The sequence below is a fragment of the Chiloscyllium plagiosum genome, chromosome 29, assembly GCF_004010195.1.
Source record: "Chiloscyllium plagiosum isolate BGI_BamShark_2017 chromosome 29, ASM401019v2, whole genome shotgun sequence".
NCBI lineage: Eukaryota > Metazoa > Chordata > Chondrichthyes > Orectolobiformes > Hemiscylliidae > Chiloscyllium > Chiloscyllium plagiosum.
Genome location: NC_057738.1, coordinates 12,047,413 through 12,072,323, shown reverse-complemented (window position 1 = coordinate 12,072,323; position 24,911 = coordinate 12,047,413). Strand labels below are relative to the sequence as shown.

The following is a 24,911-nucleotide window of genomic DNA, read 5'->3' as shown; positions in this document are numbered from 1 at the left end:
GAAAAGCTTCAACCTCACACCTTTAAGTAGAGTTTAAATGTAAGAGTGAGGTGATAACAGCTACATTAGGAGCTTTGTTGACTTGTGGCCACCTTAGTTGCCAAATACTATCATAGCTCATAGTAGGAACAGCTAATCGATTGCTGCATTCTCTCATCAATGGTGGCCTTTTCAGGAAGATAGTTACTATGGTATATGAAGAAGTGTTCAATATATCCCAGAGTCTCTACTTCAACATAAAAATGGAAAATAGAATATTTAGCTAAACAGATTGGTCTGAGGAGCTTTTTGTTTTAAAAAAAAAGCAATGCTCAAGCACAGGCCAAGCTTCTTGTATTCAAAATTGAGGAGATTGAGGATGACTCGCAAATCTAGTGCAGGGGGTGAAGGCGCTGCAGATCTTGTATGTCTATAGTGGTCAACTCAGTTTGACAAAGTGGCAACTAAAGCTGAAGTGTTTTGAATCTAGGCAGTAATTAATACTGACTTCAGAGAGCAGTTGATCTCCAAGATGGAGAATAGCCACAGTTATTGTATCAGTGCTTTCATACAGCCTTGCTTGACATTAGCAAGATTTTGAAGCAGGTTTGCAATCTCCCATTCGAGGTAGTTGCAGCCATATCGTGAAGCAGTTGCTAGATTGTGAAGCTTCATAGACACCCAAATCCTTGGAACACATTTACAGGGCTCCACAACTCTGTGGCAAATGATCAAGTCAGGTCAACAAATGCAATGAGGAGTTCATGCTGCTGTTCAAGATTTTTCTTGTGATTTACCTGACAACACAAACCACAACGGAGTCACTGTCTCCATGTTTGCTCATGCACAGGAAGTAAACGATTCAGGAGAATGACAACTTTCGCTATCGTTGGTACAACATGCTTTATCTCCCTTCTCCAAGATACTTAAAACTGCTGCAATCCTGAAATTGGTAGGACTGAAAGGACAGTGATTCTTTCCATCCAAAATCTGTCAGAGCATTGCGTGGAATCATGATCTAAGCCCACCAATCATCAACTTTGATGGTAGAACATCACTGCTGCAGACTTTGTTCTTCATTTGTCTGTTTACTGTGGCTTTCTCATTGATGGTAGCTGCCCCATCGATCAACTGAAGGGTACTGGGCAACAGCCAGGGGAGTATCAGCTGCCAATGTGGATTGACCGTTCACTCCAGCATTGACCAATGTCATCGTTATGGGAAGACAGTATCCTGTCTGCAAAGGGGATATTGGAAATTTGACTTTTGACTTTAGAAGGCCCTATTGGTCTTCAGAAAAGCTCTGCATATTATGAAAGTCATCATTATTGAATCTTTGATGGTCTCATTCCACCATATATCCTTTATATTTGAGGATTGTCTTAGGTGTCAGCTTTGAGCTGTTGGAAAAGTACATTAGCAAGTTGCAATCTTGGGCTATTCTAACGAGGCACAGGAGGCTACTCTTTTTTCTAATCTAGAAAGTCAAATACATCCTCAATGTTTCACTCAACACTCATGATGACAACTACGTTTGAACCCAATAGTCTTGGCATAAGCATCTCGCACAGTTGACTTTATTTCATCCCTCTCACCTCGAAGGGAATGAGATACGTGAAAATTTTCCAGATTGGTTGGGAGCTGTACTTGAAAATTCCTCACTTCAGTCAGGCTGCATTAGAGTTGAATCAGTGATTGTTCTCCTCGTGGATGTTTGGGTCTTAGGTGGATGCACATCACAGTTGGGAAACTGTCCCCTAAGCTGCTCGGGCACTTGGAGGTTCCTCTGATCGGTTCCATGCACCAAATAAAAAAAGTTTTCTTGAAGCACAGATGACCTGAGAGTACAATACCCCAGCCAATAGAAAGACAGAAAAACCTACTATTTGGATAATGTTTGTAGTCCCTTCCTAATTCAGAGTGAGCAAAAGGTATTCTGAAAAGGACTACTCAGTCACAGATACTGCTGTCCAATCTTGTACTGTAAGTTTACCAGGTTGGCACCTCACTTTTAGGTTTGCCTGCTGATACTCCTGGCATGTTCTCCAACACTCAAACTATGCTTAATTTCCTCACTTGTTGGTAATGATAGAGAGGAAGGGGTTGGTCACACATTATTATGAACACAGTTCTGCTACTGCTGGTGGCCCAGTACACAGCATGGATGATCAAGTTTTGAGCAGTGACCCAACAGGTGTCCAAAGACTACATGCACCCATTGCCTGTAAGAAAATCAAATGAAGGATTCCCAGGTTGACAATTTCCAATTCACCAATGCCATACAGTTTAACAAATGGACTTTGTGGATATCTGCGTGGGGACCTCGGGGCATCATCATTGCCTGTATGACCTTAACAGGGTTGGTCGAGAAATGTTTACGCTTGAAACCACAAGGATTGTATCATCTTGCCACTGCAATTCTTTTCCATCTTTATCAGGCACGATGCACACAGGTCTTCCTTCAACCTTGCTGACAGAGGACATTTTCTTTTTTCTTGAAAGATGCTCTAGAGGTATCTGCACCCCTACTCAGGCTGTACCAGCAGAGTTACAACACTGGAAGCTTCCTGACATTGCCTTGCTTTTGCTGACAGGACGTACTGGGCAATCTAAACCGGCCAGTTACCACACCAGCCGATACTACTTCATCAGTGAAGTCATGGAAGTCGTCAACGACCCTATGAAGTGGCACGTCAACAATAGCCTGCTCACCATGGGTCAGTTTGGGTTCACCAAGATCACTTGGCTGAGCTCATCAAAACATAGATCCAAACACAAACATGCACTAAAGTGACTGATTTTGACACACAAAGCAGCACTTGACCTGGAGTGTTGACAAGGTGTGCTAAGCAAAACAGAAGTCAATGGGAATTAAGGAGAAAGCTCTCCTCGATTTCATATTATTCAGCAGAAAGGAAGGTGGTGTTGATTGTTGGAGGCCAATCATCTCAGTCCAGGACGTCATTGCAGAATTTCTTAGGTCCAACCACCTTCAGCCAGTTCACCAGGTTTCTTCCTTCCATCATAAGGTTAAAGGGAAATGTTCACAAACAATTGGAGAGTATACAGCACTAATTGGGACTGCTTCAGCAACTGAGAAGTCTGTGGTCATTCACCTGGACAACATTCAGACTTGAGCAGTGAAGTGGCAAGTAACATTCACACCACAGTAACACAGACAATGCCCATCTCCAACAAAACAGAATCTTATGATATTCCCATGATATTGACTGGCATTACCACTTATGAATAGCCCACCGCCCAATGGCTATAATTGAGCAGAAATTTAACTGGATGAGCCATACAAATAACATGGCTACAAGAGCAGGTCAGAGACTTGGAATTCCGTACCAATAACTCAGCTCTTGTTTCCTCAGTACCTGCCTACTACAAAGGCACAAGTCAGGGGTTTGATGAAACAGTCTCTACTTGCCTGGATTGATCAGACAGCAACACACACAAAGCTGAACATGGTCCAAGACAAAATAGCCTGTATTAAGTGGTGATCATCACTTTCATTCTCTCCACTACCAGCTAACTGTAGTTGTCGTACATATAACATACAGGATACACAGCAACAATTCACCAAAGCTCCTTTGACAGTACCTTCCATATCTGTGATACCTACCACATGGAAAGTCAAGAGCAGTAGGCACATGGGAATGCCATCATCCCAAGTTCTTCACAAGGCCTACACTATCAAGGCACAGAACTACATCACCATCCTTTTACTGCAGGTGTCAAAATCCTGGAAATCCCTGACAAATGCTTGATGGATTGCTGCAGTTCAAGGAGGGAAACAAATGCTGGCCTTACCAGCAATGCTCACATCACAAAAAAATTCAACATGTTTTAGCGATGTGGAAAAGATAGAAACCCATTTGCAGAGATTCAAAGATCAATTTGTTGGCAATGAGCTCAAATCTGGTTCACAACCCCATGGACAAAGCAAATGTTTTAACTAAGAACTATTTCAGAGCATGTCCCCTTCTGAAAAAGCTATAAAGAGAAACTTAATGATCAATTTGCTCCCGTTCACCAATCAACAGATATTAATACTTAGGGCAGCAGACACTGCATTTCAATACTACAGCACAGTTCTCATCCGTGCCATGACAGGATGCATTCCATACCTCTCGCTGATGGTGCAAGTAAGAGTTTAGTCACGTCCGGAGGATCTGTACAGCCTACTGCACTTCCCGATAACGTATCTCAATCAACAAATTCCATGTCTAGGTGAGCAGCTTAGGTTATTGTTCTTTTAGTCAGTTCATAATGGGTCAGATTATTTCAACAATAAATAAAAAGCATGAATTTTTCAACAGACAAAACTTCAGTACAACAAAGCCAAGAAACAGATGCAATAAAAATCCAAATTGACCTGATGTCACTGAATGATTCAGACTTGGATTGAAAGAGGTTGAACAAAGTCATGACAAAGTAAACAAGAGCAGTTCAGTGGCTGGAACAGGTAGAAGAAAGTCCTGGGCCTCCTCCACTGTCAAATTCTAGCCACCCGACACCTGGAGGAAGAACGCCTTATCTTCTGCTTTGGGACCCTCCAACCACAAGGGATCAATGTGGATTTCACCAGTTTCCTCATCTCCCTACCCCCACTTTATCCCTGATCCAACCCGGCACCTCCCTCTTGAACGTTCCTACCTGTCCATCTTCCTTCCCATCTATCTGCTCCACCCTCCTCTCTGACCTATCACCTTCACCCCCACCTTCATCTACCTATCGCATTCCCAGCTACCTTCCCCCCCCAGCCCCACCTCTTTTGCATTTCTCTCAGCCCCCTCGGGCAACCCCCTCTGATCAAAAGCTTATGCTCGAAACATCGATTCTCCTGCAACTCTGACACTGCCTAACCTGGTGTGCTTTTCCAGCAGCACACTCTTCTACTCTGATCTCCAGCATCTGCAAACCTCACTTTCTCCATCCTGAGGCAAATTAACACTGTTCATATTCATTGGAGAAATGAGGCGAACAGTTTCTTAGCTTTTAGTAAGTTAACTGGATTAGCCAAATCTATATGACTAATAATAGCAACACACAAGGAGTAGTGAAAGCAGATAGCAACAAAAACTCAGGAGATAAAATGAAACAGGGATATGGAAGCAGTGTGGAAAAAGTTTAATTAGAACTTTCTAACTTTAATTAGAAAGTTTAATCAAAAGCAGTAACTGAACAGTACAAAATTGAGACTGTCACATGTTGAGCCAATGTTCACATCCAACTCATTCAACTCCTTCCATCACAAACTCGCGAAGGCCAACCTTTTACTCCCCCCCCGCCCCGTACCCTAAAAAAAAAGATTGAAAACGACCAATTTCTGAGCAGAGATGGGAAACTTTACATCTGCTAGTATGCTGCTGTACTAATCCAAGAAACAAATCAGATTTTTGTTAAAAATTGGTTAGTCACAAGACCCATCCTAAGGTCACAAAACAAAAACTTGAAACACAGTTTAATGGAATTAAAGGAACACACTGACTGGAGAGTTCTAATCTCAAAAATGCAGCCTGTCTTAAAAGGGCAATTCTTTGCCTAAACTTGTACATTTGTCTTAAAAGGACACGGTGGTCACCCAAAATTCATCCTACTTCAAAATATTAACAGAAGTATAGAAATTAAAGGAACAGACCTATCATGCGGGTTTAAAAAGTGCCATTTGGTACCGTAATGCACAACAGTAAAAGCTAAAACTTCAACTTGATGTCACTCATCTTATTCTCTGGCACCACGAAGATCAGGTCCTTTAAACAGAAGCGGAATTGTACATAGTGCCCTTCCTTACATTCCCCAACATCTCAATATCATCCCAAACGCATTTGATGTGATTGTCCCTCAATTATTTCAGTTGTAACAATAGAAACACTGGTTTAAATTTAATACCCACAAAGCATCTAAATTCACTTCATGGCCTCATCCACGCCTATGGATGCGATCTCACCTAGCCTGAAACTTCCAAAGTTTCCAGACTGCTCAAAATCTGGCCTTTTATGCACATTCAATTTCCATCACCCACCATTGCTGAATGCACCTTCAAGTGCTTACAACCAACTATTCCCCATGTAAAGATTTTCTGTCTCTCTCCATTTCAAAGTCAATTCACGAAGACTAGGTAAACAGCCAACCATTCGGTCACTCATCCCAATGTCTGCAGAAGTCAATGCCAAATTTTGTCTAGTCACATTGAGATTAACTTAGTGTTTGACAGGAATTAAAATCTCCACAAGCTCAAGCTTTGTTGTTGTTGCTAAATAATGGCCATTTTAAAATCTACTTCTGATGGTATGACAAATATGTGAGTTTTAATGAATGTTAGCAAAAAATTGAGAAAAGAGGAAAAAGCAAAGACACTGACCACTTATGCAATTCTCTACATTCATAATGGAGAATCAACTCAATACATGCTGTTCAATGAAAGTGAATTACAGATCAACTTCACAAAGTGTCTCCCTGGACAGAAAATGCGATGGCTAAAACAAGTTTATCCTTCAAACATAAAAATATTGGGTTCAATCTGATATACATAAATGCTCATCAAAAGCAAAGCTCTGCTGGTTAGAAATTGCAACAAGTTGGCCCAAAAGTTGTCAGATGTATTCATGATTTCAATACATTTCAGAAACCACAATATTTAAGAGGATGAAGAGAAAATTTCTGTAGGAAACAAGAGTCGTGATGCCTGAAATGAATGGACCCAGGAGAAAGCAGAAGTACCAGTGCTGAGTATCAAGAAAGGCTGCTAAAACTCTTTGGATCTTCACCTCACTAGGAAACATTAATCAGCAAAATAAGCCATCCTGAATAAAAATCAAACCCATTCAATAATATCAAAAGCACATCATGGAAGTTTTAAAATTACCTCAGGTGAAATAAAAACAACATTACAAGAACAAGTACTTCAAAGTTGACCCGTATCAGAGCATATAGACTTGTAAATCACTGCAGCAATTATTTCCCAAGCCCTTCTCTCAACATAAGAATCGATTTTCATAGAATAATGGTGAAATGTGCAATTAAATCCTTACACACAGGGATTAACATGTCAAATTCATGCACACCAAAAATTAATATGTAATATGTTATACAGGAATTCTATGCAGATTTGCTTTTCCACTTGACATGTGCAGCAACTCCTATTAGAGGCTGGCTTAAAATCCAGCACTGACACCTTGATTTGAGCATAGCACAAGTATAGAAAGAATAAATATCCTATGCAATGAAGCAAATCCTTGTACATCAAATCTTGCAGTTGCATTCTTGTAAGAACTCAGTAGGTTGTACTTTAAGTAATTTGCCTCTTCTGGGGAGCATGTGCAACTATAACACTAAGCAACTGTTTCCTTGCACAGAGTTCAGTATCGTACAAAAGGCCAAAGGCACTGATAGAAGTGACCCTAATCTGTCACTTTATTCAAGGATGTGAATGTTAATACTCTCCTTGGAAAATAAAATAAAACAAACATTAACTGCTGTGGATGTCTGTTTTTGTAAAGGTTGGCGCCAATTATTTGCTCAACAGTACAGACAAAATAGGTATCAATGGGTGTACCTAATTAATCACCTGCAAAGAACCAAAATGGCCAAACATTGCAAGCAAAATTCAAAACCATACTGAAGATAAAAAACAATGAAAGTAGAATTCAAGAGATGAAGGGAACTTGGTTGTGAAGGGTGATGGTGGGACAACAATGTGAGTTTTAATGAATGTTAGCAAAATTGAGAAAAGAGGAAAAAGCAAGTCACTGACCACTTCTGCAATTCTCTGTATAATTGCTAATTCTATCTACAACTGGAGGGTTATCAACACAACACCCTGTTAAAAGGAAAGAAAAAAATGATCAAGTAGCTATTAACTCACCCACATGAGGTTGTCACCAAATTCTTGGATCCACAATTAGAGTCAGAGATGTACAGCATTGAAACAGACCCTTCGGTCCAACCCGCCCATGCCGACCAGATGGCCCAACACAATCTAGTCCCACCTGACAGCACCCAGCCCATATCCCTCCAAACCCTTCCTATTCATATACCCATCCAAATGCCTCTTAAATGTTGCAATTGTACCAGCCTCCACCACTTCCTCTGGCAGCTCATTCCATACACGTACCACCCTCTGCGTGAAAAAGCTGCCCCGAAGGTCTCTTGCATCTTTCCCTTCTCACCCTAAACCTATGCCCTCTAGTTCTCGACTCCCCGACCCCAGGGAAAAGACTTTGCCTATTTACCCTATCCATGCCCCTCAATTTTGTAAACCTCGAAGGTCACCCCTCAGCCTCCGACGCTCCAGGGCAAACAGCCCCAGCCTGTTCAGCCTCTCCCTGTAGCTCAGATCCTCCAACCCTGGAGGATCTTGTAAAACTTTTCTGAACCCATTAAGTGTATAAGTCCTGCTAAGATTTGCTTTCCCAAATTGCAGCACCTCGCATTTATCTGAATTAAACTCCATCTGCCACTTCTCAGCCCATTGGCCCATCTGGACCAGATCCTGTTGTAATCTGAGGTAACCCTCTTCGCTGTCCACTACACCTCCAATTTTGGTGTCATCTGCAAACTTACTAACTGTACCTCTTATGCTCACATCCAAATCATTTATGTAAATGACAAAAGTAGGGGGCCCAGCACCGATCCTTGTGGCACTCCACTGGTCACAGGCCTCCAGTCTGAAAAAAAAAACCATCCACCACCACCCTCTGTCTTCTACCTTTGAGCCAGTTCTTTATCCAAATGGCTAGTTCTCCCTGTATTCCATGAGATCTAACCTTGCTAGTCAGTCTCCCACGTGGAACCTGGTTAAACGCCTTACTGAAGTCCATATAGATCACACCTACTGCTCTGCCCTGATCAATCTTCTTTGTTACTTATTCAAAAAACTCAATAAAGTTTGTGAGACATGATTTCTCACGCACAAAGCCAAGTTGACTATCCCAAATCAGTCCTTGCCTTTCCAAATAAGTGTACATCCTGTCCCTCAGGATTCTCTCCAACAACTTGCCCACCACCAAGGTCAGGCTCACTGGTCTATAGTTCCCTGGCTTGTCCTTACCATCCTTCTTAAACAGTGGCACCATGTTTGCCAACTTCCAGTCTGCCGGCACCTCACCTGTGACTATCGATGACACAAATATCTCAGCAAGAGGCCCAGCAATCATATGCTTCCTTTTTCTTAACCAAACCCTCAATTTCTTTCGCCCTCCAGCATTCCCTATACCTACCTACCAGCCTTCCCTTTCACCCTGACAGGAATAGACTTTCTCTCGATTCTTGTTATCTCATTTCTGAAGGCTTCCCATTTCCCAGCCATCCCTTTACCTGCAAACATCTGCCTCCAATCAACTTTTGAAAGTTCTTGCCCAATACCATCAAAATTGGCCTTTCTCCAATTTAGAACTTCAACTTTTAGATCTGGTCTATCCTTTTCCATCACTATTTTAAAATGAATAGAATTATGGTCACTGACCCCAAAGTGCTCCCCCACTGACACCTCAGTCACCTGCCCTGCCTTATTTCCCAAGAGTAGGTCATGTTTTCCACTTCTCTAGTAGGTACATCCACATACTGAATCAGAAAATTGTCTTGTACACACTTCAATTCCTCTCCATCTAAACCTTTAACACTATGGCAGTACCCCTTTATTTCAGTTTTCCACCGAAATAACTTCCCTGGATATATTTCCGGGAATATCCTCCCTCAGCACAACTATAATGCTACCCCTTATCAAAAATGCCACTCTCCCTCCTCTTTTGCCTCCCTTTCTATCCTTCCTGCAGCATTTGTATCCTGGAACATTCAGCTGCCAGTCCTGCCCATCCCTGAGCCACGTTTCCATAATTGCTATGATATCCCAGTCCCATGTTCCTAACCATGCCCGGAGTTCATCTGCCTTCCCTGTTAGGCCTCTTGCATTGAAATAAATGCAGTTTAATTTATTAGTCCTACCTTGTTCCTGCCTGCCATGACTGTTTGACTCACTTCTGTTCTCAGCTGTACCCGTCTCAGATAGATCTCTTTCCTCACTATCTCCCTTGGCCCTTGGCCCCAGCCCCCCCCACCTTACTAGTTTAAATCCTCCCAAGCAGTTCTAGCAAATTTCCCTGCCAGTATATTAGTCCCCTTCCAATTTAGGTGCAATCTTGTATAGGTCACTTCTCGACCAAAAGAGATTCCAATGATCCAAAAATGTGAATCCTTCTCCCATATACCAGCTCCTCAGCCATGCATTCGTCTGCTCAATCCTCCTATTCCTGCCCTCACTAGGGCGTAGCACTGGAAGTAATCCAGACATTACTACTCTTGAAGACCTCCTTTTTAAATTTCTGCCTAACTCTAATCTCCCTACAGAGTCTCAACCTTTTCCCTTCCAATGTCGTTGGTTCCAATGTGGACAATGACATCCTGCTGGCCCCTCTTCCCCCATGAGAACATTCTGCACCCTCAGACCTCCTTGATCCTGGCACCAGGGAAAACAACACCATTCTGCTTTTTCTCTCCTAGCCACAGAAACGTCTGTCTGTACCTCTGACTACAGAATCCGCCAACACAATTGATCTCTTGGAAGCCGACATATCCCTCGTTGCATTAGAGCCAGTCTCAATACCAGAAACTTGGCTGTTTGTGCTACGTTCCCCTGAGAATCCACCACCCCCTACATTTTCCAAAACAGCATACCTGTTTGAAATGGATATATCCACAAAAGACTCCTGCTCTAGCTGCCTACCTCTCTTACCCATCCTGGAGTTAACCCATCTATGGGAATGTATCTGAGACTTTGAGATTTGAAAACCAAATTTCCAAGTAAAAAGAACGCACATCGAATTACAAGTCTAAATGTCTTGGATTAGTCAAATGACAAGCAATGTTTTAAGAGTTTAGATTTTTACTTTGCTCAGTTAATTAATTCAGAAGATGCAACATATATTAACTGAAGAAACTGAAGAAAGAATCAGCCATACAGCTCTGAGACAGCTCCACCATTTAAGGTTATGGTGGATTTTATCTTAACTCCACTTTCCAGCCAGATACACACTCAATCCTTGACTCTCCTATGATTCAAGAATCGGACATACTCAGCCTTCAATATATTAAATCTCTAGAGTCTGCAATACAGAATTTCAAAGATGTTGCGCCTCAAGAAGAAATTTCTCTTTTTCTCCACTTTAAATGGGCAACCACTTGTTGTGAAACTTTGACCCTTTGTTCTGGATTCAGAGGGGACGAGCATGTAGTCAAATATCTACCCCTGCTGAGACCAACATATTATGTGTTTCAATTAGGACGCCTCCCATTCTTCTAAACGAGTATTTAGAAACAATATGCTCAACCTATCATCACAAGGCATCTTCATTCCAGGAATAAACCACACAAGCCTCCCATAAAATTGCCTCAAATGCAAGCTATCTTTCTTATACAAAAAGACCAAAACTGTATGTAAAACAGTATAGTACACATTTGTAGTGTCATCCATGACCTGCCCCAAGTCCACAACCTTTATACTCAATCTCCCCACATGGCCAACATTCCATTTACCTGGCTAATAATTGTTGCACTTGCACATATTTCATGTACAAAAAACCTCCCAAGTACAGCATTCTGTAACCTTTTTCCAGTTAAAACTATATTTTTATTTTCCATTTTTTAAAACCAAATAAATAACTGCCATTTCTCACATTATGCTCTATCTACTGACCCCATCTAGATCTCTTCTCAGACACAGCCTCCGCACAACCTGGTTTCCCACCTACTTTTACAATAGCTACATTTGCCGATTATAAAATCCCTTCATCCAGGTTTTTAAAATGTAAAATAGTTGAGGTTCTACCAGCTGGTTTACCAACTTAAAATTATTTATTGATCTTGATCCTATTGCTAGCTCATGAACACATCCTCTATTCATGCTATTAGTCCCAACATGATCAACATTTGCCTTTTTGCTCACCTCATTGACAATTCAAATACTTCTACTGAATCCCTCCAATCCACTGTTCATTATGCCCCCAAAGAACTCTAATATATTTCTCAAACATTACATTCCTTTCCTGTAACTATATTCACTCTGCTTGACTATATTATTTTTTTTTAATAACTGCTACTCTTTCCTTAATAATATTCCAGCATTTTGCTGAGGCCTATAACTTCCAGCTCATCTCAATCTTTTCTTGAATAGGGGCATTCAATTTGGTGTGTTCCAGTCTGCAGGGATCTTTCCGTATTCTGGAGAATTTTAGAAGACTCCAACCAACATGTCCACTATCTTTGGAGCCATATCTATGAAGATTTTAACCTGCAGGCTAATCTTCTGGAGCTTCGTTGACATTTTCTTTCAAATGCATCCAACCTCAGCTTCATAATTAGACATAGATGGTGAACCCAGGAGTGTTTTTTTCTCAAAGGAATGCATCATCTTTGGGAGTCATGAAGAATCTCCTTTAACACTTGCCTCTGTTAACCCACTTTTATTTTTTAAATCTGGTTTCCCTAATTCCCTACAGGCGGCCTAATCTTCATATCTATGTAACTGTCTTCATTTACATTCAAGTCACTAGGTTTCAGAACAATTTAAACATACCATATAGGTACAGGATAGGTCATTCAAGCCTGCTCTACCATTCAATATAATCACAACTGATCATCCAACTCAGACATCTATTCCTGCTTTCTCCCCATTTCCTTTGATCCTTTAGTCTGGAGAACAATATCTACATCTTTCTTGCAAATGCTCAATGTTCTGGCATCAAATTTCCTGTTGCAGAGAATTCTACAGGCTCACCACTCGGAAGAGGAAGGGTCTTCTCATCAGTTGCAAAAGACCTACCACACTTCCTTAGACTGTGACACCATTTCTCATCTCCCAATCATTGAGAACATCCATCCTGCCTGGTCTAATCCTGTTCCAATTTTCTATGTCCCCACGAAGTCACCCTCGCTCTTCCAAATTACAGTGAATACACATCTAAGCAATCCAGTCTCTCTCATGTCATTCCTGCACGTCAGGAATCAGTCTGGTAAAGCTTCATTGCATTTCTTCAATAACCAGAACATCCGTTCTCAGATAAGGAGACCAAAACTGCACACACTACTCCAGGAGTGGTCTTACCATTGCCTTGTCCAAGATTTTTTTTATATTAGATTACCTACAGTGTGGAAACAGGCCCTTCGGCCCAACAAGTCCACGCCGACCCTCCAAAGAGCAAGCCACCCAGACCCGCTCCCCTACATTTGCCCCTTCACCTAAAACTACAGGCAATTTAGCATGGCCAACTCACTTAACCTGCACATTTTTGGACTGTGGGAGGAAACCGGCGTACCTGGAGGAAACCCACACAGACCTGGGGAGAATGTGCAAACTCCACACAGACAGTTGATGTCCCTGCTCTTGTACCGAATTCCTCTTGCTAAGAAGCCAACATACCTGTGCCTTCTTCACCTGCATGCTTACTTTTCAGTAACTTCTGTACAAGAGCACCAAGGCCTCCTTACACCTGCCTCTTTCCCGATCTGCCCCCATTTAGAAAATAATCTGCCTGTTTGTTCTACTGAAGTGAATGACCTCTCATCATTCCACATTATACTGCATCTATCACGCATTTGCCAACTCACTTAACTTGTCCAAATCACACTGAAGCATCTCTGCATCCTCCTCTCAGCATACCTTCCCACCAAATTCAGTCATCTGCAAGCTTGGAAATATGACAGTTACCCATTAGATTAATAATATCTATTATGGATAGCTGAGATCCAAACACTGATCCCTGTGGTATCCCACTAGTCACTGCCTGCCACTCCGAAAAAGACTCAGTTATTCCTTATTTGTTTCTCGTTTGTCAACCAGTTCTCAATCTATTTCAGCTCACCTCCAATCCCATGTATTTCAATTTTGCATGCTAACCTCAAATGGGACTTTATCAAAAGTTTTTCTCCCTCAAATGTGAAATTCTCTCATCTTGCAAGCATTCTCACCAAGAGACTCATTGGCTGAGATCACTTATTTGCCTCTCATTAAATATTAACAACTCAAAGTTTTCCAACTGGTTGGCTCAAAAAAGATATTGTTGTAAAAATCGGTTTTGCCTGCACAATGAGTTCACCTTCATGGCTACCCTTACCAATCTGATTAGACAAATCCATGCAAGGACTAAAACCAAAATTAAACCAAACAACTGCAAGTGCTGGAAATTTGAAACAGAAACAGGACATGCTGGAGAAACTCCGGTCTGGCAGCATTTGTAGAGAGAAGCACAGTTAGCATTTAAATTCCAATTCAGATGAAGGGTCACTGAACTCAAAATGTTAGCTTTTGTATTTCTCTCTACAGATGAATTTCTCTCAGACTTTTGTTCTTGCACGCGAAGCTTAAGATTGCCCACAATGACTGCAATTCCTTTCTTACAGGCCCTAGTGTATCTTGCTTCCTATTTTGTAGTGAGCCAATTGCTAGAGGACCAATGAACCATTTACACCTGCAATTTCGTTCCTTCTTATTTCTCAACATATCTTCTCATTCTGCATCTTGATCGCCAAACTAATTTCTCACTACTATACTGATCTTAGTGTTAACAGAGCTAGCCAACATCCTTTGCTTTCATCCCAACATGAGCAATATGTTAAATAATCATGTGCCTTCAAATCTTCGTCTTTGTCATTTTCAACCAGGTTTCTATAAAGATAATTACATATCAATGCTCAAAATGCAAAGGGGTAGCTATATGTTGAATGAAAGGAAATGGTGAGAAAACACCCAACCTATCAGAGGTCACTTCTCTCCATACTTGCTGTTGCTAAGTTCAGGAACGACACTGTCAACAGCAAATAAGGTAGATAAATAGCCTGCAATGCAGAAGCAATGGGCAAATAGCAAAATCAATAGTGGCTTTAAGGCAATTGACTGAAAGGCCTTTCAAAGAGAGTGGGACGCACAGAGCTGCTTTAAGGATGATATGAAGAGTCTCATGCCAGATGAGGGAGTTCCATTTCCTGGGCCCAATCAGGGGACTGTAAACATACAAGCAAAAAGTAATCCCTTAGATGTAGGAGCAGAAGTAAACCATTTAGCAAAATATTAGCTACTCTGCTCTGCCATTCAATGACATCAGAGCTGGTCTAATAATCGAGGAGAAAGTGAGGTCTGCAGATGCTGGAGATCAAAGTTGAAACTTTATTGCTGGAACAGCACAGGTCAGGCAGCATCCAGGGAACAGGAGATTCGACGTTTCGGGCACAGGCCCTTCTTCAGGAAGGGCCTGTGCCCGAAACGTCGAATCTCCTGGTCTAATAATCCTCAACTCCACTTTACTGTCCTTGCCCCATAACCCTTGACTCCCATCCTAATTAGAAATCAGTTGATGTCAGCCTTGAATATTCTTACCCACCCAGACCTGTTTGGTCTCTGCAATCAAAAATTCCCGATTCACTGCACTTAGAATAAATTCCCCTTCATCCATGTTTTAAACGGAAGGAGAATTCTTTAACTTTGGGCGGCATGGTGGCACAGTGGTCAGCAATGCTGCCTCACAGTGCCAGAGATCCGGGTTCATTGCCTGCCTCAGGCGACTGACTGTGTGGAGTTTGCACATTCTCCCAGTGTCTGCTTGGGTTTCCTCTGGGTGCTCCGGTTTCCTCCCACAGTCCAAAAATGTGCAGGTTAGGCAAATTGGCCACACTAAATTGCCCATAGTGTTAGGCGAAGGAAAAATGTAGGGGAATGGGTCTGGGTGGGTTGCGCTTCGGCGGGTCAGTGTGGACTTGTTGGGCTGAAGGGCCTGTTTCTACACTAAGTAATCTAATTTCTTTATGCCCTCTAGCCCTAGACTCTCCCAAAATGGGAGACAACCTCAGCATCTATCCGATCAAGCCTCTTAAGAATTTTCTATGTTTCAATAGAATCAACACTTACTCTTCCAAACTCCGATGATTATAGACCCAAGCTACTCAACCACTCCATGTCCAGACCAGCTCTGGTCTGCCTTCAATACCAGCATATCACGCCTTAGATAAGGGCACACATTTGTTCAGTGTATCAGATATGGTCTAACTATATAGCTTTACCAAGACTTCCCTACTTGCACATTCCATTCCTTTAAAACTAAATGCCAATATTCCAGTTGCCTTCTCTATTCTCCGAAATTGGATGCTAGCCTTTCACAATTTGTGAATGAGGACACAATTCCCTGTGCTGCAGCCTTCTGTCATCTTTCTCGATTTAAATAATATTCAACTCCTTGATTCTTCACTGCAAAGTGCATAACCTCAGATTTCCCCCAAGCGATATTCCAACCACCAAATCTTGGCCATGTACTTTGTATCTGTTGACATGGACAGATTACCATCCTCACCAATCCCTTTCAACCTAATTCTGTGTAATCTGCAATCATAGCTACAATGTATTTACTTCCCACATCCAAGTTATTATTATATATTATAAATAAGTGGGCCCAGCCCTAATCCCCCATGGCATTCCAATAAATAACAGTTACCATCTTAAAAATGTCCCTCTTATCCCAACTGTCCTTTAGTTAGCCAATCCTCTATTCACGCTAATATGTTACCTCCAACATCATGGGCTCTTATCTTATTAAAAAGCCTAATACGTAGCACCTTACCAAATGTCTCCTGGACATCCACTGCTTCCTCTATTAATCCTGCTTTTGACCTCTGTTATTACATCCTTCATAAGAGACTCCAACACCATTCCAATAACAGATGTTAGGCTTACCGGCCTATAGTTACTTTTTTTTTGGTCTCCCTCCTTTTTGAATAAATTGTTACACTGGTAGTTTTCAAATCCTCTAGGACATTTCCAGAATCTAAGGATTCTTATAGTATGAGTACATCCATTCTCTCTGTAGCTCCTTCCTTTAGCAATCCCATCCAGGTCGTGCTTTTAGCCAGATTAATTTCCCTAGTATCTTGTCTATAGTGATAGTTATTGCATTCTTTCCCTCTTCTCCATTTGTACCTTGATACAGTATTTACATAATATTATCTTACACCAAGAATGGTGCAAAGTACCGACACAATTCCTCCATTTCCTGATTCCCCATTATTTCCTCAGCATCTTCCTCTAGGGAGCCTGTTGCCTCTCCTTTATATACATTTAAAATAATTATTTCTGTCCATCTTAATAGCAATTGCAAGTTTGCACGCTAAGTTTATTTTCTCCTTTTTTGAGTAGTCTTTGGGTAACCTTTCATTGGTTTTAAAACTCTCGCAATCCACTGGCTTACCAGCCACAATACATATTTTTTTTCTTTAAATTTGAAACTATCAAGTTCCCTGGTTAATCACAGTTGGTTTATCTTCCTAGGATCTTCCTTTCTCACTGGGGTATAACTCTGTTAGCCATGAACTATTTTATTAAATATTTGCCATTGGTCTCCAACTGTATTTATTGCTAATCTCCTTTCCCAGGCTACTGCAGGCAACACTACCCTTGTTCCTATGTAATTAGTCTGATTTACGTTTAGCAGTTGTTTCCAATCTAAATTCCTCTATCTCAAACCAAATGCAAAATTCTACCAGTGTTATGGTCAGTTTTCTCAGGGATCTTTTACACAGATCATTTATCATACCTTATTATGCATTACCGGATCCAAAACTTTGGGGGAGGTGGGGGGGGCATGGTGGCTCAGTGTTTAGCACTGCTGCCTCACAGCACCTAGGGTTCGATACTGTGTAGAGTTTGCACATTCTCCCCGTGCCTGCATAAGTTTCCTCCACGTGCTCCAGTTTCCTCCCACAATCCAAAGATGTGCAGGTTAGGTGAACTGGCCATGCTAAATTGCCCATTGTGTCGGGTGCTTTAGTTAAAGGGAAAAGGGGTTTGGGTGGGTTACTCTTCGGAGGGTCGGTGTGGACTTGTTGGGCCGAAGGGCCTGTTTCCATACTGTAGGGAATCTAATCTGATCTTATCTCAAGGCCTTTGACAAGGTGTCACACAGGAGGCTACTGACTAAGGTAAGGGCCCATGGTATCAGAGGCGAGATGTTAGCATGGATAAAAGCTTGTCTGTCTGGCAGAAAGTGGAGAGTCAGGATGGCAGCTGGTGACAAGTGTTCTGCAAGGTTCAGCGTTGGGACAACTTTTCACTTTATATACTAATGATCTAGGAGGAGTGAGGGCATTCTGGCTAAGTTTGCAGACAATACAAAGATAGGTAGTAATGAGGAGACAGGGAGGCTGCAGAAGACAGGTTGAGAGAGTGGGCAAAGAAGTGGCAGATGGAGTATAATATGGGAAAGTGAGGTCATGCACTTTGGTACGAAGGAGAGGGGCATGGACTATTTTCTAAATGGTGAGAAAATTCAGAAGTCTGAAATACAGAGAGACATGGGAGTTTAGTCCAGTATTTTCTCAAGATAAACTTAAAGGTTGAGTCAGTAGGTAGGAAAGCAAGTGCAATGATGACAGTTATTTTGAGAGGACTTGAATCAATTATCAGGGATTTATTTCTGAGGCTCTGTAACACTCTGGCCAGGCCACATTTGGAGGACTGTGCTTAGTTTTTGGTCCCATATCTTAGGAAGGATGTACTAGCCCTGGAGTATGTTCAGAGGAGATTCACAAGAATGGTCCCAGGAACAAACAGCTTATCATGTGAGGAACATTTGAGGATTCTGGGTCTATATTCGGAAGTTAGAAGGATGAAAGGGGAATCTAAATGAAACTTAAGAGAATACCGAATGGCGGGAAGATATTTCCGCTGGTAGGTGTGACTAGGACATGAGAACACAGCCTTAGGGTAAAGGGAGAACGGAGATAAGGAGAAATTTCTTTAGTCAGAGTGGTGAATCTATGGAATTCATCGCCACAGAAGGCCATGGAGGCCAAGTCACTGAGTATATTTAAAACGGAGATAGCTAGGTTCTTAATTGTCAAGGGGATCAAAGGTTACAGGGAGAAAGCAGGAGAATTGGATTAGATTAGATTACCTACAGTGTGGAAACAGCCCTTCTGCCCAAGTCCACACTGACCCTCTGAAGAATAATACACCGAGTCCCACTTCCCTATGCACCTTACACTATGGGCAATCTATCATGGTCAATTCACCTGACCTGCACATCTTTGGACTGTGGGAGGAAACCGGAGCAAACCCACGCTGACAAGGGGAGAATGTCTGTGTGGAGTTTGCACAGTCTCCAGAGGCTAGAATCGAACCTGGGACCCTGGTGCTGTGAAGCAGCAGTGCTCACCACTGAGCCACCATGCTGCCCCATTGGGTTGAGAAACTTTTAGCCATGATTAAATGGTGGAGCAGATTCAATGGGCTGAATGGCCTAATTTCTACTCCTATGTATTATGGTCTTATCTTAAAAAGAAGTTTTAAAAGTGCAGAACAATAGGTCTGTTACATTTAATTCTTCACTCTGTTCTACTACCCTTATGCACTTTGTGTAGATGATCTTACTTTGTCTGTACTGCACACAAAACAAAGCTTCTCACTGTACCTAAGTAAATGTAACAATAACAAATCAAATTTAAGACTGAGATGAAAAGAAATTTCTTCACCCAGAGAGTGGTTAGCCTGAGGAATGTTTTCAAGCAGGAGTTATATATTATTCCTGGGGGTTATTGGGATCAAAAGGTACATGAAGAAAGCAGGAGTAGAGTCTGGAGTTGGATGATCAGTTATGATCATATCAAATAGTCAGCCATGATTATATTGAATGGTGGAGCAGGCTTGAATGGTGAATGGCCTACTCCCTTTCCTATTTTCTACATCAGTGATTCACTCATTTTTCCTGATGAAGGGCTCCAGCCTGAAATGTCGATTTCCCTGCTCCTCGGATGCTGCCATGCCAGCTGTGCTTTTCCAGCAACACAACTCCATTTTTCCTACACCTGTCCTTGAGCCAACAATTAGATCCCATTTACTCTGTGCCAATTTACTCGTTGTTGAGGTAGTAACCCAGAGGTTAACACCTTTGTGGTCTTGTCTTTAATTTGTCTCTAATTGCTCGTAGCCCACAAGGCATAACAAAGATGTTTTGCTATGTCTTTGCTACCTACACAGATCATAACATCCGGACTGTTTCTTTCTAAAGTCTTGTTGGAGCAAGAAAAACATGTCCTTAACCTTGGCAACAGACAAGCAATACAGCCTTAAGAACCCAAATTCTTAGCTGTTGAGAACAGAAACTATCCTCCAAGTATATTGTCACCTACCTCAACTATATTCCCTTTCATTCCTTAAAACTGAACCGCCCCCTATATCAGTGCTATGGTCAGAAAGCTCACCTTCCCTGCAGTCTCTTTCATTCAATCTCAAAGTTGTGTGCGCACAAGGATGGAGGTTTCTCCAATGCTCCTTTAGCGATTCCCATATCTGTTTGAGTCTCTGGCCACAGACTAAATCCAGTTATCTAAGTGCTGAGGGGTGACCTGATAGAGGTTTATAAAATCATGACAAGCATGGATAGAGTGAATAGACAAAAGTCTTTTTCCAATGTAAAGAATCCAAAATTGGAGGGCATAGGTTTAAGGTGAGAGTGAAAGATTTAAAAGAGACCTCTGCAGCAACGCTTTCTACAGAGGCCAGTATGTGAATGGAATAATTTGCCAGAGGAAGTGGTGAAGGAGAGTACAATTACATTTAAAAGGCATCCATACAGGTATATGAATAGGAAGGTTTAGTGATACGGGCCAAATGCTGGCAAATGGGACTACATCACTAAGATATCTAGTCAGTGCAGACAAATTGGATCAAAGGGTCTGCTTCCATGTTATACAAGTCTGATTCTAAGCTGAAAAATGTGTTGCTGGAAAAGCGCAGCAGGTCAGGCAGCAAAGGAGTGGACGGCACGGTGGCACAGTGCTTAGCACTGTTGCCTCACCGCGCTAGAGACCCAGGTTTAATTCCCGCCTCAGGCGACTGTGTGTGGAGTTTGCACGTTCTCCCCGTGTCTGCGTGGGTTTCCTCCCACAGTCCAAAACTGTGCAGGTCAGGAGAATTGGCCATGCTAAATTGCCCGTAGTGTTAGGTGAAGGGATAAATGTAGGGAAATGGGTCTGGGTGGGTTGCGCTTCAGCGTGGACTTGTTGGACCGAAGGGCCTGTTTCCACGCTGTAAGTAATCTAATCTAATCTAATTCGGGAGCAGGAGAATCAATGTTTCAGGCATAAGTCCTTCTTCAGGAATTCCTGAAGGGCTTATGCCCGAAACGTCATTCTCAGACTCCTTTGATGCTGCCTGACCTGCTGTGCTTTTCCAGCAACACATTTTTCAGCTCTGATCTCCAGCATCTGCAGTCCTCATTTTCTCCTAGTTGATTCTAAGCTGAGTACTGCTTTGTGAATGTATCAGCTAATGCTCTCCCCCACCCCACCCCAAAATGCATTCAAGTGTATGAAGCTCAGACTGACTCCAGCTCATCAAGTCAAATTCCAAGTATAGACATTTTTCAGATGTATTGATGTGGATCACACTGGTGTCCACTAGTCGCAAAATACTACTTGTACATAGCTTGCCTATACAAAGGCATGTATGATTTTACATAAGAATGCCTCAAGATACATACTTCTTTCCAACATAAATTACTTTATAACAAAAAAAAACACATCTGTGGACTTACAGGGAGAGGTAAGTAATGATGTCACTATACAAGTAATCCACAGGCAGAAGCTAAAACCAATGGACTCTAGTTCAAGTCATACCATAACACCTGTTGGAATCTGAATTAATTGAATAAACCAATAAAGCTCGTCTTAGTAATGATGATCACATAATAATTATCATTGACCACTGCAAAAACCCACCTGGTTCACTAAAGTCCTTTCAGGAAGGAAATCTGCCATCCTTACTTGATCTGGTCTCTGCACAACTCCTGACCCACAGCAATATGACTGACTCTTAATTGCCTTCTGAAAATGGCAGGGCATTTAAGGAGGGGCAAAAAATGCTGACATTGCCAGTGATGCCCTCACTCCAAGAGTGAAGATAAAACCTCAAGAAGGAAATGGTTGAATCTGTTAATGAAATTTTACAATGCTACTCATTTAAACTACCACACATTTGAAAGTCTGCAATTAAAAATAATGGACAGAATAAAAAGTATTGTATGATATAATGCACATGTTTCAGTTGCTTACAATCGAATAAAGTTTTCAGCAATAGGACTGGCTAGTAACAAAGAAACAACCCTTACCCTAGAAAGGGTTAATGCAATGCAAAATATAATCAGTTACCCAAGACTTGATCTGACCCAGTGACCTGTTAGACAAGTGAATAAAAATCTAAAAATTCAATAGCAATAATCAGGATATGGCTTTAGCAATCATAGTTGAAACTCCAATTTGCTTCCTATGCTACAAAACAAAGTTTTAAGTGGGTAAGTGGCACATGGATGCTTATTTCAAACTTTGAAAAAGGTGTCAACTCTATATAAATGTCCGATTTTTAAATATACCTAGATCAGTTACCTCCACCCTAAGGCTTTTCTGATTCTAGGCCTCAGTTATTTCACAATATGTCCCAATCTTTCGAGAAATGATGTGAAGCCAATTAATTGCAACACCTTCAGAACCAATCTGACGTGAAGTGCAATAATTACATTTTCCTCCCAGAAAAGTGCAAGTTTCAAACAGAACGATAACTCAGTCGTTGCAATAACTTGACTATCACAACAGTTAATACAGAATAACAGTTTTGGGCAAGAATATTAAATATATTGGATACTTTGATCCAAAAAATATTTTAAATCCTCTTGTTTACTTAATTGAAAGACACCCGCTTTTATCTTTGAGGGGTGGGAGTCGTTGGATGATGGAAAGACTAAATTAACGTGGCGTTTAATTACTTACAAAAAAAATTGGCCTTTTTCACCCCTACGTGACCCGACAAGCTTGCATTTTTGCTGTATCAAACGATAGGTCTTGTCTACTCTTATTATTCATTTTGCATTTTAGGACTTTTTATACCAGTGTGTAAACCTGGAAAGCATCGAGAACTAATCTCAGGGTGGAACCGGCAGGAGGATTACAACTGCTACAGTAACTGATAAAATCCAGCCCGGTGCAAACCCGGTACCAGGGCCGGAGAGAAAAAAAAAACCCAGGCCTGTGCTCGAACTGGCCAGGACCTGGCTTACTCTCACTAGGCCCTTTGGAGACACGCGGTTGCTTTGCTCTCCAGCAGCGGGCCAGCGGCATGTTTGTTTAACCTCCCCCCTCCCCCGCAAGACTGGGTGAGAGAGACAACGAGATGTTAAGAAACCTCCATGAAGCCTGCACAGCGACCTAGAGAGCCCGAATGTACCCCCACCCCCACTGCAGCCTGTAGAAGATAAACAGGAAAATAATAGCCGCCACTGGAATAATGCGGGACCGGGGGTTTAAAACCCTGATCCTGGCTGTCCCCAAAGTACCCAGCCCGCCCGATACAACTGCAGTTGGTGACAACCAAACAGGGTAATAGTGTGCCCCTTACCCTGACCACGGAAACCCTTCAGTACCCAGCACCTGCCCATGAGGCGGAATTAATCTCTCGGGGCTACGCTACAATCAGCCTCATTTACCGGAGTCCTTCCCGGAGTAGACGGTGCCAATCCCGTTCTGCTCGCCGCACCGCGAGGACTAGAGAAGCCATCGGCTGCCGCTTGCGGTAAAATCCGGACCCCGAGGCCGCCGGCACCGACGCTCTTCCCCGCCGCCCGTTCCTGAAGGCTACCGTGCCCGGAGAGAACGGCAAAGAGCCCGCTTGTCGCCGGTGAACCCCCAACTCCAGCCGAGGCTCTCCCCGGAGCTGCTTGAATTCCTTTCCGCATATTTTGCAACTTTAGGACGGTCTGTCCGCTAAGATCTTTCCCTCTGTCAGTAAATTATTTTTAATCTTACTCGCTCGCCCTCCCTGGAAAAGATTAAAATACCCCCCGATCCAGGGAGGAGACAGACCCCGGTGGCCGCGTGTTTGGTCACCACAGGATATGGTACGCGGGGAGTGGCAGATGCGAAGGATTTAAAAGTCCTTAAAACAGCCCCAAGCTCTGAAAATGGCTCCAGGAAGCTGACGATGAATGAAGGGAGACACTTTACGCGCGTAATGCCTCCCGCGAAACTCAGATTTCCCGCGGCTTTTTCAAACCTCATTTGCATGTCCTTCTTTTACCCATTGGCCAAGCGTGTCCGGGTTCGGCTGCGCGTCGGGGCTTCCCATTGGCTCACAAGCGAGCGGCGCACGAGCGCTGTTCGAACGGGGAATCCTGTTGGCTGCGGCGTTGCCGGTTGCCATGACACCGCAGAACGCTTCACGTTCCAAGGAGATTCCTTCTCCATTGTGACCTTTTTCTCCCGGGTTTCCCCTTGAGCCAGAGACACGTGCTCAGCCCGCCGGCACTCCCCACGAACGACACTCTAACCTGCCCTCTACTCAGGCTAAAGACTTTTCCTCATTGAATTCGTTGTGTGGTTGTATATATAATTCAAAAACATCTCCTTTCTACCTGGATCTCTTTTTGTTGACAGTAATTTGATCAAGCCACTAGATGGCGAAGTTTATTTTAGCAAATAAATACAACAGCATCACCCCAGAATCACCGCACATTTTGCAGATTTCAGATATCCCTAACATCATCTGTTACTAATTTCTACAAATCTTTAACTGCCAAGAAAACTGTTCAGCAGGAAGTGTCAATAGACAATGAGGCAAGGACCTGCCTTCAGGCAAAGCATACACAAATAAGCAAATAATTAATATTTTAAAATTGAAAAAATTATACCTAAAACTCGTTCTTAGTAATTTTTACATGCAATAGTAATTTTATAAATCGACTTACAGTTCACTATTTCCAGCAGCTTGTTCTCAATCGTTTTCCTCAGTAGTATGTGTTTTTAATTCCAAGATTAGAGTGGTGCTGGAAAAGCACAGCAAGTCAGGCAGCATCCGAGGAGCAGGAAAATCGACGTTTCGGGCTGGAGCCTTTCAACGCTTGTTT

The 24,911-nt window shown here is 42.3% G+C and overlaps 1 protein-coding gene across 1 annotated transcript in view; it reads right to left on the bottom strand.

Annotated features, from left to right (window-relative positions):
- The window catches only part of LOC122564376 (transcription factor E2F3-like), a 61,423-nt gene extending 37,359 nt beyond the window's left edge, over positions 1-24,064 (bottom strand). The window contains exon 1 of the mRNA XM_043719163.1: positions 23,496-24,064. Coding sequence (XP_043575098.1) covers positions 23,496-23,744 — 249 coding nt within the window. The 5' untranslated portion in view covers positions 23,745-24,064. The remainder of the gene's footprint in view (positions 1-23,495) is intronic.
- Positions 24,065-24,911: the final 847 nt, after the last annotated feature.